This window comes from Sycon ciliatum, chromosome 7, assembly GCF_964019385.1.
Source record: "Sycon ciliatum chromosome 7, ocSycCili1.1, whole genome shotgun sequence".
NCBI lineage: Eukaryota > Metazoa > Porifera > Calcarea > Leucosolenida > Sycettidae > Sycon > Sycon ciliatum.
Window position 1 is genome coordinate 22687120 of NC_088649.1, and position 15016 is coordinate 22702135.

Consider the following 15016-nt stretch of genomic DNA (forward strand, 5'->3'; position numbering starts at 1 on the left):
TTCGCCTACCTCTCTATTTAAATAGATGTATACCTATTTAGCTCGTAGCTGTACTGACGAGGCCTTTATGGCCGAAACAGCTTGCTGTCTACAGCATTGGGTATCACGCTCCTCGGCTTTCGCGTTGTTGAGCACTCTCAGTAGGCTGCTCTAGTGCTGCTGTATCGTGCAATGCCCGCTACATTTTGTAGTTTGAGCACTCTATTTAGCTCATAGCTGTACTGATGAGGCCTTTATGGCCAAAACAGCTTGCTGTCTACAGCATTGGGTATCACGCTCCTCGGCTTTCGCCTTGTTGAGCACTCTCAGTAGGCTGCTCTAGTGCTGCTGCATCGCGCAATGCCCGCTACATTTTGTAGTTTGAGCACTCTGGCGCTAGGGCGACGAGCTACCTTAATGTCTGTGGTGCCTCATTTGCACCATGGCTGATAGCTCGGCCTATTTAGCTCGTAGCTGTACTGATGAGGCCTTTATGGCCGAACCAGCTTGCTGTCTACAGCATTGGGTATCACGCTCCTCGGCTTTCGCCTTGAGCACTCTCAGTAGGCTGCTCTAGTGCTGCTGCATCGCGCAATGCCCGCTACATTTTGTAGTTTGAGCACTCTGGCGCTAGACTGGGACGAGCTACCTTTTAAAATGTCTGTGGTGCCTCCTTTGCACCATGGCTGGTAGCTCGGCCTATTTAGCTCGTAGCTGTACTGATGAGGCCTTTATGGCCGAAATAGCTTGCTGTCTACAGCATTGGGTAAATATATATAGTATATATACACTCAGACACAAAGGATCTCCAAGTTTCTTAGTGTTGCTACTCTGAATTTCGTGCAAAAGCACTCTTCAGGCAACTTTAATACTTCTATTGTTCTATATATGTAGGACTCAGTATAGAGTCCATGCACTATATGATGTCCAGCACCCTATATAGAGTCCATTGGTCCAAAATCCACTATACAGAGTCCAGGAGTCCACTCAGTTTTGATCAGCTTCATCCTGCCGCGCAATCCCCTATAAGGAGTACACTTTTTCTACAAGTCCCCTATTCACAGTCCAGGAGTCCAGTTTATCCAGTCACGCCGTCCTGTGTGTTGTGCCCGAAAGAGAACAAACACATTTTCAGTTTTGCTTGCCTCGTGGCAGCGCATTCCTTTCTTCACTTCAGCCATGGCTGCCAGTTCTGCTGTGCAGTTGCTGACAGTAATCTGTCTCGAGGTAACCAAGGAGGATAAGGAGACGTTCAAAATCAAATCTGGAAAGCGTCTTGTGGTTCTCTGAAGACGTTTCATCAGTGCGCGGGATGAAAGCAGAAATTGCAGAACGAGAAAAAGTTCAGCACAGTTCAAATCTGACGAGTCGGGTACACTGACACTCTCTTTCGTTCGACGCCACAAGGATCCCCTGTTTGGCTGGCCATTGCTGCCAGTAAGACGTTTGAACGGTTTCATCAGAGCGAGGGATGAAAGCAGAAAGCGGAGAAAGAGAAAGGTTCAGCACAGTTCCAATCTGACGAGTCAGATACACTGACATTCTCTTTCGTTTGACGCCACAAGGATACCCCTGTTTGACTGGACAAGAGCTGCCTGTACCACCGTGTCAAAAGGCTGTCCAACTACATGGCAGGACGATGACTGAGGTAAGGAAGCTTTTACTTGTTTCGATTGGTCTGCTGTTCTGTCGTTATGCTTGAATTTGTTTCCATTTTCAAGGAGCGTATCGTGTTTGTTTCATGTTGCTTGAATGAATGCCCTAAAAGTAATCAACCACTTCGTAATAGTCCTCAAGGACTGCAAGGACTTTGCATCAATCGTATACGATCGTCTAGCTATCATCAATTATTATAATTATTTCATGAGAAATGTATTTTTATCCCTGTGAAAATTATGTGAAACTCCACGACACTCTTCCTCTACAAATTATAGTATGATGTCAAATACAATGGGATCCACAAACGCAGTGCCAGTGTACTAGTAGTAGTAGGAGGATTGCTTGTATGCCAATGACAAGAAAAAGCTTCTCAAGCTAATACTCGTATTCCCTGAAGTAACCGTTTTGATGTCACGAACATGACATTGTGTCAGTGAAACTGCCTCGTGACAACAAATCATTGCATTTCCATCTTGGGGAAGACTGACTGACGGCAACGCGGTACAGATTGTTCAAATCATCTCATTTCAATTTACTTCGAAGTAGTTGCAGTGAAACACTGTGTACACTACATGTATGGTGGTGTGTCCGTGCGACTTGAGTGTGCACAAACGATCTTATTCCTCGTATTACTAATAGATTATTGTCCCCACCGTCACCTGTTCACAGGTCTTTGAGTGGATTGATTTTCATTGAGCATCACATTCGTTGAGAACTTGGTAGTTGTGTGCTCCCATGCATCATTACGTTAATAGGCGTATCCTTGTGCTATCTATTTGTTGCAGGTGTGCTGATCTTCAGAAGCTTGCGGAACTGAGTGCTGCTGAACATTTGCATGGCCATGAGCAATGGTGAAGCTTGCTATTGCACTCTCAGCATGTGCTAGTATTATGCTGACCACTGCACTATGTTACTCTCTTACACTACTACATGTATGTAAACGTGCGTGTACCCGTCCCCGTATGCATTCGTTTCGTATAATTATTTGTTATCCCTCTTGACTTTACGTGTAAATGGGTGGACGTTTGCATGGCTGTTGGAGTTGCGTGTGTATTGTGTCTCTACTCTTTTCTTGGCGTTGTATAAGTTTGTGTGTGTGTGTGTGTGTGTGTGTGTGTGTGTGTGTGTGTGTGCGCGCGCGCGCGCGCAATAGTTTGAAAACAAATAATTAATCCTGGGCTCTCCATTATTCTCTTTCGATTCTTGTTTTTTTCTAGGTATTTTCTTGGCGTTGTGTGGGTGTGTGCATGTGTGTGTGTGCGTGCACAATAATTTGGCAACACTGCATGATTGAGATATTGTAATTTGCAGCGTCTGCGAAGAGACCACTTGATTTGAGGATGGTGTTTGTAGGGTTTTTCATGTAGTGAAGTGGCTGCAGTGGCGCCTCAATACATATTTTTTATCTTGAGAAGTGAATGATGTAAAGGATTAAAGGGAGAGGCCGTTTTCTGGTTAATATTCACTGCTTACAGCAGATCCTATGTCTAATTTCGAACTCGATAGGGGATGCCTAATTGGCTGGACTTTATACAGGGAGTGTTGTCCACATAAAGACTCTTTAATCTTTATAGTTGATTTCAAAATTTGGACTCCGTACAGTTGATTTTGGACCAATGGACTCTATATAGGGGTGAAGCCAATTGGCTGGACTCTATACAGGGAGTGATGTCCATCTAAACTGAGCTCACAGTTGATTCCAATTTTGGACTCTGTACAGTGGATTTTGGACCAATGGACTCTATATAGGGGTTGGACATCATATAGGGGCTGGACGCTCTACTGAGTCCAACATATATATACACTAGTCAGAACAACAGATGGCTTGATCAGTCACAACTTAAAGTTTCATGCCATCTCAGGCACTCAGCAGTACTGTTCTATATATATATTTATACCTCACTCCATATACACCCACACTCATATACCAGATCTCCCATGAAGTTTATAAATTTCCATATACACTGTTCAATATACACCACTAAGGAGGTATATACACCACTCAGGAGGTATATACACCACTGAGGAAAACCATCAGAAAAAAACTCACTGAGAAGCGTTCTTTCTCTAAAAAGGAGTGTATCTAGCTTTCTTTCTCTAACGCTATATTCACTCCTTTTTAGGGAAAGAAAGCTATATTCACTCCTTTTTGCTCTTGAGCTTGCGCATGGAGAGGTATAAATATATTATAACAAGGGACCTCGTGTATATCGAGAAATATCGACCAGTTATAAAAACCTCGGCTTCGCCTCGGTTTTTATACTAGTCTATATTTCTCGATATACACTCGGTCCCTTGTTATAATATATACATATCCCTGTTGCTCTGCTAGTCTGTTATACCAATCGTATAAGTGTGATATGATATACTGCAGGGCGTCGGAAGGTGTTTTAGTGTGGTACGATCAACCATCTGAAGCACAGTTTACTCGTGGGGGAGTGGTGGCTGAGCCGACAATTTTGGACAGTTAGAGCCCAGATCATTGTGTTTTATTGATTCACGGGGTACCTGAGGCACCTAGTGGTACGGTCAATACCGTAGTGACCGTACCATGTCCGACTAGGTGTGACATGATACAGATATGGCATGATATGAGTGGTATTATGTTAACCTGTGGTGCCAATGTGTGGCTAAGGTAACGCAATGCAACACCAGATGATTAGCACCTGGAGGCAATACATCACCCTCTATACTCACACCACTACAGTAAATTACTAGGCTGAGTTAGCCGAATCGGTAGGAACGCTATCGCCCTCGAGAATCATAGCACGGATGCAGTTCCTGAATTGGTAGCAGATCGGAAGAGTGAAGGTTTTCTAAGATCTTTCGTTGCAGAAAGGCGTACACACATGCAAAACTCACACAAATAGTAAGACTCGGATGGAGAGAACAAATTCACATCCAAAATCCAACAAGAACCACGTTTAAAATGGCCAATTGTTGATAAAGGTAGAGCCAAGGTCCATTCAACTTTTACAGTTTGAAATCTAGCTGCAGCGCCTCTGGCCTTTCAGGGTGAACAAGGTATGTACGGTGGAGGTACTCGGTCCGTTTCATCGCAATCGTCGCTTATCTCCTACGCACCATTTGACAGGTAAAACCCAGTCCGATCTCGATATCTACCTCACATTCTCTTGGGAGGTTGTGATGGCAAGATCAAAGGAGACCAGAAAGAAAAGGCGATCTGTACGACTTTGATGGGAAAGTGGGGAACTTTTCGCTGCAGTGAATGGACACATACTTTGAGAAATGTAAAGTGCGCATGAATGATTCACGCTGGGACTTTGTCACACCGAGAATAAAAAAAATAGATAGAAGTAAAAAGGGAAACAATACAAAACGTAACAGTAACCCAGAAAACGATAGCAGCTACACGATGTTACAATTCGACCAACAGCAAAAAAAACCGGAAAATGGAAAACAAGGCCTACCACAAATCGCACACAAGCACACCAAAATATAACGAATCATACCAGAAGCTACTCAAAAAGCGCCAGCAGGACTCAAAAAGACATAACAATAAAACATAGAGTCACGTACAAGACATAATTCCTTAATGCGGCCAGTGAGCCAAAGCACGACACTCCGTGACAAAGTGGTGACATCGGCTGGCACGTGATCCACCATGTCGGTAAGACGCCCGTGAACCCCAGAAGCAAGTTATCTGCCACCGCACGAGAGATAGACTGATCCTATATCTGAAAGGACAGATTATGGCAGCATACGGAAGATCATGGTTTTTGCTTTGGTTCGATGGTTGTCCTGTTCCCATTCAGAGAGAATATTCCATGAGTTCGTGAGGACGGGGGGGGGGGGGGGGGTTGGGGTAGTCGGTTGTGGCTGTTTGACAAGTCATGGGGACCATTAGTGATTTCTAGAGACGTGCCTGATTACTGATCCCTAAGTCCTGCTTATTATTAATATTGTTATGAAACTACAAGTTCTCGAGAGTGAAAGGCCTTCTCGCTTGTGACATTGTGTTCGCTTCAATGCAGTTGTATCTCGACTCCGCTGATGTTTACGCTATGTGCGATTTGCTGTGTGCGCTGTACTTGTTGTATGCGTATGCTTTTCTGATATACGCTGTCATGTTCACGCTATAACTACCTGGTGGTTTTAGTGTTTGATGTTAGATTCAGTGGAAGTCAAAATATACTGTTGAGAATAAAATAGTTGTCCTCGTGCCATGTAGTCGTTCGTTCCTGATACGTAAGAGAACCAGAGGGTTCACAACAAATATCATCAGTGGCTCCTAAATTAGTCGGAAAACTCAAGTCTTTATTATTTAATGCCCTACGTATCATTGTTTCTCCAACTGAGTGTATTCTTAAATTTTATTCTGATCTTCTCACAGATATCTGAAACACAACTCGCTGGAGTTTTTCGATCCAAAAGTGTTTTCAAATGTACCAAAATACCAATTATTGTAAGTGTTTGGAATGTTAAATTGTTTACATCCAACACTGCACACACGGACATTCAAGACAAGGTCTGGGCCAGATCCAGAGGGATTCACAGTGGACGAAATGATTGGGCTTCTTTTCAACTCAGGCAGCCCTAGGGTGTATATAGAAGCCGGCGCAGCTTAAGAGGTTAGGGTTACACCGTACTTCCACATGGTGCGACGAGTGTGGAAATAGGCTGCTTATCAGATATGTCACGAGTTATAATCATTCATTCAGGAGTAGAATAATTATAACTTGTCATGTTTGCCACTGCTATTAGAGCCCGTTCAAACTACCGATAAAAGTGACCGATTGGGACATTTTCCAAGGTGATTTGATCATGTGACGTTACTGGCACGCTACCGGGGGAAAAGTTTTACTGCCGCGGCTGCTGCGACAGTAAACTTTTCCGGCAGTAAAAAGAGAGCTCAGGCTGGGAAAAAGGGAAAATCCCTTCTCAGTGCCGCTGTGAGAGCTGCAAAGCTTACGTGCCGGTAATGTTTGTTTTTCGGTAGTGCGAATGTCCTTCACGGTTTATCGGCATTCACGGTTTGATGGGATTCACGGTAGTCTGAAAGCGGCCGTAAATGGTTACGCTTGCACCCAGACAACCGCATGGTAGGATGAATGCGTCGGGGCTGTTAACCTGGAGTTAGCTGACCGACTCAAATGCTTAGGGAGTGCTGTGATAAACGCCACCATGATTATGATTAATTTTGAAAGGATTGGGAGAACTTCAAATTCAAAGTATTAGTCGGGGAAATGAACTGCCTGAAAAGAGAGAAAAATTCCAGACCCAGCAGGACTTGAACCCAGGACCTTGGTTGTCATGAGCAACGCTCTTATCATATAAACTATGGCACCAGGCTGAACCTAGACGGCGCTGACAGGTTTTTTTTCAGATTTTCACTCCAAAGGCCATGTTGTGAGGCGTTGGCCTGTGGATAGCCACGGCCCTGGGACCCGGGGATAAAAGATAAAAGGGACCGGTGAACTCGCTCGCTATGAGCAGGAGCTTTGACCAACATTGATAACATTGAGCCAGGCACAGTGCCAGACTATCAGGGGCGTACGTTATGCCCTGTGTGTGTGGGGGGGGGGGTGCATGGCCACATATGTGTAGGATGGCGGATGGCTGGTGCATGTCATTAATGGTCATTATGTGCAAGCTGAACCTGGGTGGAAATTTTTAGGGGGTGCTTGTGAATATCTTCGGTTCTCATCCCCAATTTTTCACAATCTTGGGCATTATGGAAAGCTCTCCACGAGCTGCATACATGGATCTCAGACTAGACACTACCGAGATCACATATCCAGCGCCAGGGAGCCTCAAATACTCCCCTCCCTGGATATACAAGGAAATTATTAGGTTCACACTTCTCTTGTCTTTCGCGCTTCACCTTCTTTTTCCTATTTTCTTTCACATACTGCATTTCGTACTCTTCCACGTAAATATCGTTGTTTATTGCTAGATTTCATTATTGAGACGAATTTTCCCTGATGAATGTCTCTAGAAAACGTGTTTGGAAACTTTATTATCCATCTTTCATTTTTGTTCATTACTACGCCCAATGTTTGATTCGTTGATTCTGCTTATTGCCTTATTAAAGTTACTGTCTCCGCGCCGCTTATTCAATTTCTTTTTGGTACCGGGATCAACCAACTCTGGGCTAGTTTCCTTGTCCTAAGAAAAGCGAAAATCAGAATTACCATTTCTCAGGTGCTGGTGATCACTCAGCAGGACACACACTTCACTGTGGCCAACAGCAAAGACGAAGAAACAGAACTTTGCCTTTGCTTGTCCAAGATTGGACTGTATTTGATTTCCCGCCCTGAAATTGTATGTCTCGCTGTGACACATCACCCGCAATGTGGCTGTCCTCAGCCGACCCCGCACTGCGGTTTGCCTGTTGCAAATTTGAGGTGTGTGAGAGAGAGAGAAACGAAAATCAGTATTACTATCTCTCAGGCGCTGGTGGTCACTCAGCAGGAAACAAACTGCACGGTGGCCAACGGCAAAGACGAAGAAATAAAACTTTGCCTTTGCTGTCTTGTACGATTTCCAGTCAAAGTGATGTGGTGACCATTGGAAACACACCAAAAGCGTACATGTAGGTGATGCGACTTTTGTTTGTCACCACTTGGGACCGCGGTGCGCATTCTTAAGAGGCTCAACGTCAGCACTTGGATGCCTTTTGTCTTCCTGGTGGGATAAACTAGTCATCTTAGAGGGGGGGTAGGATAAAGGACAAATCAAACAACTCAACTTATAAAGAACTCGCATATGGCGAATTTCGTGACATAGCGAACCCTTTCCCATGTCCCTGTTTGAACACATACAAAATTGACCCTTTATAGCGGACAGTTTTCGTTTATGGTTGATAAATATGGTGGTAAAGACACACCTGGCAATATGGCGGTAAACACACGCCTGCCCACACACGCTCTCTAGGCTGAAAAGTTCTGGCACAGAGCTGTCCTTCTCACCACCACCACCATCAGGTCGCGTTTGGCGCCTGGCCTGGCCGATGCACGGTTTCCGTTTATAACGAATCAAGTATTGTAGGTATTGGTATTGGTATTGATTTATTTGAATTCGGTATCTCAACAGTACGTTGTACAACTTGGGAAGATCCGAATGACATAGATACATAAACATAAAAGTGGAGTAGGTGCTACAGCTGATCATAGGGCCGCATGTAAACCAAGTCTACTCATACTGTCATGGGCCACTTGCCAGTCATGGCGAATTGCTGTTCGTATAGTGCGAGTGCAATACTGTTGTAACAAAATTCGGCTGTAAAGAACTAATTCTCCTGCACCATGGGGTTCGTTATTATCAGAAGTTGACTGTTTGTTTGGTTTTTTTTGTTTTTTTTAACAACAACAAAAACAATGGTGTTTTTTGTTATCAGAAGTTGACTGTTGTTGTTTTGTTTTTAAACAAAAAAAAACAGTGGTGTTCGTTATTATCAGAAGTTGACTGTTGTGCTGTGAAGAACGTCCACTGACTCATCTGTGTTCTTTTTTCATCCAGATATTTGGCGGGTAACCCCAAGCCTCAACAAGATCAACTTCAACTGTTCTGCACTCTGTTAGATTCTGGGACATCACGCCACGCATCACTCCACGTTTATCCGCCTCTCCCTCTTCAAACGGGTTAGCATACAGCCATTTTGGGTGTGTGTCTGTGTTGGCGTGGATACGCTGTCGTGTTGTGCTGTGTTCTGTTAAGGGAGTTTTCACACACACACACGCACGCATGCACACACGCACGCACACACACACACACATGCACACACACGCACACCATTGGACCATTGGACGCCCATCGCCGGAGGCGCTGATAGCGATGCTACAGCAGAAGCCATAGCAACTTGTGCTGGGATTGCACCATTCAACAGCTTGCAAGGCTGAAGAATTGACCGCCACTATTCAGCCTGGTCTACACCACACCGCTATGAAGTGGCTTTTTCTGGCCAGTGAATCCCTACTTTTTGGTCTTTTTTTCTTTTTTTCCGCACACACATCACACCACATACTCCGCCATGCACTGGCTGTTGGTAACCACCCAGGAGAATGAAAGAAAAGTCAGGAAGAGTCTGAGAAAGAGAAGAAAGACGTTTGTGACCATAATTGTCGGGAATCGAACCAGCAACCTATCGATTGGAAATCGCTGCACATACCACTGCACCATATGGGACACACACGCACACACACACACACACACACACACACACACACACACACACACACACACACACACGCACGCACGCACGCACGCACGCACGCACACATGCAAGCACGCATGCACGCAGGCACGCAAGCACGCACGCACACACACACCTCACGCATTCATGCCCCCGACACACACACGCACACACGCGCACACACACACACACACACACACACTCACAAACGCACGCAAACACACACACACCCACACACACACACACACACACACACACACACATCTTAATACTCACTATTCTAGCACTCGTGGCCAGAAGAGACCAGACATTCAGTGCAGCACTTCTTGCTCGTGTACTTCTTGCTCGTGTGCCTTTGTTTGGTGCATTAGGAAACTGCTCTGCATCTTGCTCTACAAAAAGCACAATGTGTCCAAGAGGCAATACCTGCAATGGAACATTAAGGGATTACAGATGCGTCCCTCCAGCAGGAGGTAAGTTTAATTAATCTAACGTTTTCATTGCCAGCAATCGAGGACATCTGGGATTTGAAATTTCTGTACTCCTCCGAGGTGTGATTTTTAGCCTGGGCCAAGCACAGGGAGAAGCATTATGCCGAAACAAACCAAACAACAACCATTGTTTTGATCCTTTGATGTAATCCTTGTAGCTAGTCAAAGTCAGTTGCTGTTTGGAGCAGAAACGCTGAACTTGACTATTTCTGAACAACTGTGCTCAAGTAATCAAGCATGCAACTTCACTCGAATTTAAACTGTTTTTCTGGAATGGATGCTGCTCTGCAGCCCTTGGTGAGCATTACCTGTGCTCGTGGAGCAGCTGAAAAGGACCACTAGAATGTCAATTATTCATTGCCACATTTGAGGCCAAGAACAGGGAAACAGAAATTCAGCCAGGTTTTACAAAATTAGGACAGGTATGCCATGGCAAAATGAATGGAGAAGCAGATCCCAAATCCAGCTTTTTGAGATTTAAAGTGGGTTTTTGATCCTCAATTCGGCCCAGACTGGACTTTCAAAAGCCAGCGGGACTGTTTCCGATGAATGGACTGTAGGCTTTGTTCTGCTGACTTTGCTTCGTCCTCGTTGAAAAGTGATGCTGAAAAAAGGTAGATTCGCAAAAAAATAATATTTTTTTGAAAATCAACGTATTTATTATGTTGATTTTCAATGTACGTGATGACATGCGATTGCTGGCTATGCCTCTTGATTCAAGCACACAATAGTAGTGCTCTGCCCTACATTGCGGGAATGCAACGCGAAGAATGCCTGGAGCAGTTCCCGTAACGTAAAGGGAACTTGGTCTGCTTCATGTTCACGCAATGAAATCACGTGCAAAGTGTATTGGGAATCCCTTGTTCGTAAAATGGCAGGTTCCAGAGGAGGAAACTGTAGTTACCAGCCCTAACCGCGCCCAGCTCACGCTGCTACCACATGCGACCTGAGCAGGGCGCCCTGCCGTGCAGTATGGAACTCTCCTCAAGCCAGTCACGTATTTGGCAGCCCAGTGTGCTGTCTACCGGATCGCAGCGTTTAGAGGCGCCAAATGTGGCAGGGCCAGTCTCAGGCTGGTCGCGCATGAGGCGGGCCGGCGGGCGACCGGCAAGGCTGCATTCGCATTTGGATCACCGAAGTGATACAGGCGCTTCGACTGCACCCTTTGGCACATCAGGGAGGCTTCTGGGCCCAGGCAGCCGATAAGCGCACCACCGTATCAGGTATGCGCACGTGGAGCAGCAGCACAAGATGTGTGCCGGAAACTCACCGTCATCCGGTCGACCTCATGGTTGTGTGGCTTTCCACAGCCGGCCCTAATTACTCGCTATTGCTTGCAGAAGCCCAGAATTTGTTTCCTTTCGCTCTTTCCCTTCTTCTAGGCGTGGTTTCATGTTATAGCAGTAAATAGCAGTTAGGGACTCAACTGAGTCAAGCTGGACGCAGAATGCCGGACAAGTTTGGCATAATACAAGAAGCACGCTATCCTCAAACATTGAGTTGTGTGGTTATTGTGCGAGTGAATATGCAGGAGTCCTTGGTCATGTGAGGGGGAGTGATAGTTAGCAGTTTTCTCACTAATTTGAATGATATGTAGAAGATCCGTGCGTATTTTCTTTGCACGTGCCGCAAAGCAGAGAACTTCATCTCCGCGTAGAAATCTGGACGCACAACAAGCAAAGACGTAGACACTAACCCAGAAACCTGTTCTCTGCATGATTTCTCCAAGTTTCATGTGTTGTAAAAGCCATATATATAACAAAGTGCTAACTCTAACGAGTTAACGAGGAGAAATCTGCCGTTAAAATAGAAATTGTTATACAGAAATCGACACAATACTGTCCTATTGAGCATTGAGAATGAGTGAGAATCGTTACCTTTGGTACATGTAAACTAGTCAATTTGGGGAAATCATTATAAATGCGCCTCGTTAGACTAATGGCTTTTACAGTATGGCAGAACGTCACTAATGTTGCCAACCGTCCGTATTCCCTTTTTCCCTCTGAAAACTAGACATCTGTCTGCTGTGGGGATTCGGAACAAACCATCGTGCAGAATGGAGCATCGTCATCCGCATGGAGATTATCCATGATTTCCAATACCCGTCACTTTCCCTGTAGGCTTCCTTCCTTTTCCTTTTCTTCCATTGATGCTTTAGCAGCGTCTCTCGATCCTTCATTGGCGGCAAAGTGTTTGTGTTATCGTGTGACGTGTCAGTATCTACAAGAAGAAGAGCAGGAACAAAGAGTTTCACGCACTAAGCGGCTGTCCGTAATTGTCGATCTTTTTTCCACGAAGAGAAAACGATTCGTTATTGGGTGGGTGGGTTGAGGTGAGTTTCTTATTGAACATACTTCAAGTAATTGATAGCCGCAACATCACTCCATTCTAGCTGTAAAGTCAATACATTCTTCGTTGAAGCAGGTGGAGCAGGGTCACAAGTAAACGTTTCATTTCGTGAAAATGATCAATAATGCCGGATGGCCCCTAAGCGATCATCAGAAAACAGTAATGAGTAAGCCTGGATACTGGTTTATATATACCCACAAAGCAAACGTGTAAATGACAGCAGCTGTGAAAGATTGCATCAGGGCAGGATTTGAAAAGGTGTGAATGGCAGCAGTAGTGAAAGAGATCACTTCAAATGCTCACTTTGTATTCTCATATTCTCATCCTGACCAGGGGCATCGGAAGGTATTTAGTGTGGTACTGTCAGCCATTTGAAGTACAGTTTACCCGGGGGGGGGGGGGGGTTGCTGAGCCGACGTTTTTAAAAATTTAGAGTCCAGATTAGTGTATGTTATTGATTTACAGGGCACTAGTACCCGGGGCAAAAAGGGTACTAGAACCTGGGGCAAAACGGGTACTAGTACCTGGGGCAAAAAGTGGTACAGTCAATACCGTAGTGACCGTACCGTGTCCGACGCCCCTGCTAACTGTACAGAAATGGAGCCTCCCTCGATAGGCCTAAACAGCCTCTGGGGAATCCTTGAAATAAATTATACCGAAAAAATAATACAAAATGACAAGCACTAGAGATGGTTCTCTGCTATTTGATTGGGTGATGCCTGTGTCAGAACTTAAAGCCTGAGATATGTCTTTGTGATCTTTCCCCGGTTCAGGTCCATTCTCTTGCTCTCTCAAAGGACATGCTTTTCTTAATCCTTTTCCATGGATGTTGGCGTTCACATACGTGGACGCAATGGATGCTTGTTTGGAGTTTGATGCCGAACTACCCTTGCCACATTTTGCAGAGTGTGTGCGATCCTTCCATTCACATATCGGGGAACAGCGAGCAGCATGGATGCGGACTCCTGCTGGCTCACTTCCTCGAGCAAGTGATGGGAAAACCCATTCGGATTGGGATGAGCTGGCTGTTGTCTGCCTCAAACGAGGTTTGTGTTGAGCACTCCTGTACATGTGTGTATGTGCGTGTGTGTGTGTGTGTCTGCAGGTGTAAATGTGCATAATTAAAGAAGTCTTAGTGTTCAGAGAGACCCAAACGGGACCTTGTATATATACCTTGCTATGATCATGCAACACGTGTATATCTGTGTGCGTACATATGTGTATGTGTGTTTGCATGCGTGTGTGTGTGTGTGTGTATGTGTGTCTGCATGTGTGTGTATATACGTGTGTGTGTGTGTGTGTGTGTGTGTGTGTGTGTGTGTGTGTGTGTGTGTGTGAATGAAAAAATGAAAAATGAAAAATAGGGATTCACTTGTGCATGTCGGCACGAGTGTGTTCATGCGGATTTGGGTTTTTGTGTGTACCTTGTGTGTGAGAGTGTTTGTTTCTATTTTACTTTGTGTTCATTATGTTTCTTGCATTCAGAATGCCCTCTCTTTCCGGTTTCAAAGGGCATCGTATCATACGCCAATGGTAGACGCTTGGGCTCTGTAGCCACAATTCGCTGTGAAACTGGTGCGATTTCTGCATCTTTGTTTTCCACGTGTGTGGAGCAGGACAATGTTGGCCTTTTCTGGAACAGCTCTTTATATTGCGCGTCAGGTACAAGCAGCAGGCTTATGAATGATGTTGTTTTAGGCTTGAGCGTGCTCCGCATTGTGTGTGGGTGTGGTTGTGGGTGTGTTAGTTTGTGCGTGCGTGTGTGTGTGCGTGCATGTGGGCGGGTGTGCATGCGGGCGCGCGCGTGTGTGCATGTCGGCGTGAGTGTGTATGTGTATGTGGTTGTGGGTGTTGGCTTGTAAGTGTCTGCTGTGACATTCTCCCTGATCCCAAACTGACATTTGTGAGCTCTACACTGCCTCTTTGAAGTGGACGTTATCAAGGTCAAAATGTGTGTATGTGTGTGTTGATGTGTGTGTGTGTGTGTGCGTGTGTGCGTGTGTGTGTGTGTGTGTGTGTGTGTGTGCGTGCGTGCGTGCGGGTGTGCGTGTATGCGTGCGTGTGGGCGGGCGTGCGTGTGCATGTCGGCGTGAGTGTGTATGTGTATGTGGTTGTGGGTGTTGGCTTGTAAGTGTTTTGTGTGACATTCTCCCTGATCCCTAACTCACATTTGTGAGCTCTGTACTGCCTCTTTGAAGTGGACGTTATCAAGGTCAAAGTGTGTGTGTGTGTGTGTGTGTGTGTGTGTGTGTGTTTGTATGTGTGTGTCATGACCGCATGCGGGTTTGTGACAACTGGATCAGTCTGGTGGCTACCCAGGTAGACGGCCAATATAGTCGCCATCCAAGTTGCTAGCTCACACAGAACAAAATGTTTCTCATTT

At 45.3% G+C, this 15016-nt stretch overlaps 1 protein-coding gene across 2 annotated transcripts in view; it reads left to right on the forward strand.

Annotated features, from left to right (window-relative positions):
* Window positions 1–15016, forward strand: part of LOC135821185 (uncharacterized) — a 130156-nt gene that overhangs the window by 56646 nt on the left and 58494 nt on the right. For both annotated transcript variants that reach the window (XM_065334253.1, XM_065334254.1), the window contains exons 7-11: window positions 5993–6064; window positions 9121–9242; window positions 10165–10266; window positions 13407–13679; window positions 14119–14295. In XM_065334253.1, the coding sequence (XP_065190325.1) occupies window positions 5993–6064; window positions 9121–9242; window positions 10165–10266; window positions 13407–13679; window positions 14119–14295 (746 nt within the window). The remainder of the gene's footprint in view (window positions 1–5992; window positions 6065–9120; window positions 9243–10164; window positions 10267–13406; window positions 13680–14118; window positions 14296–15016) is intronic.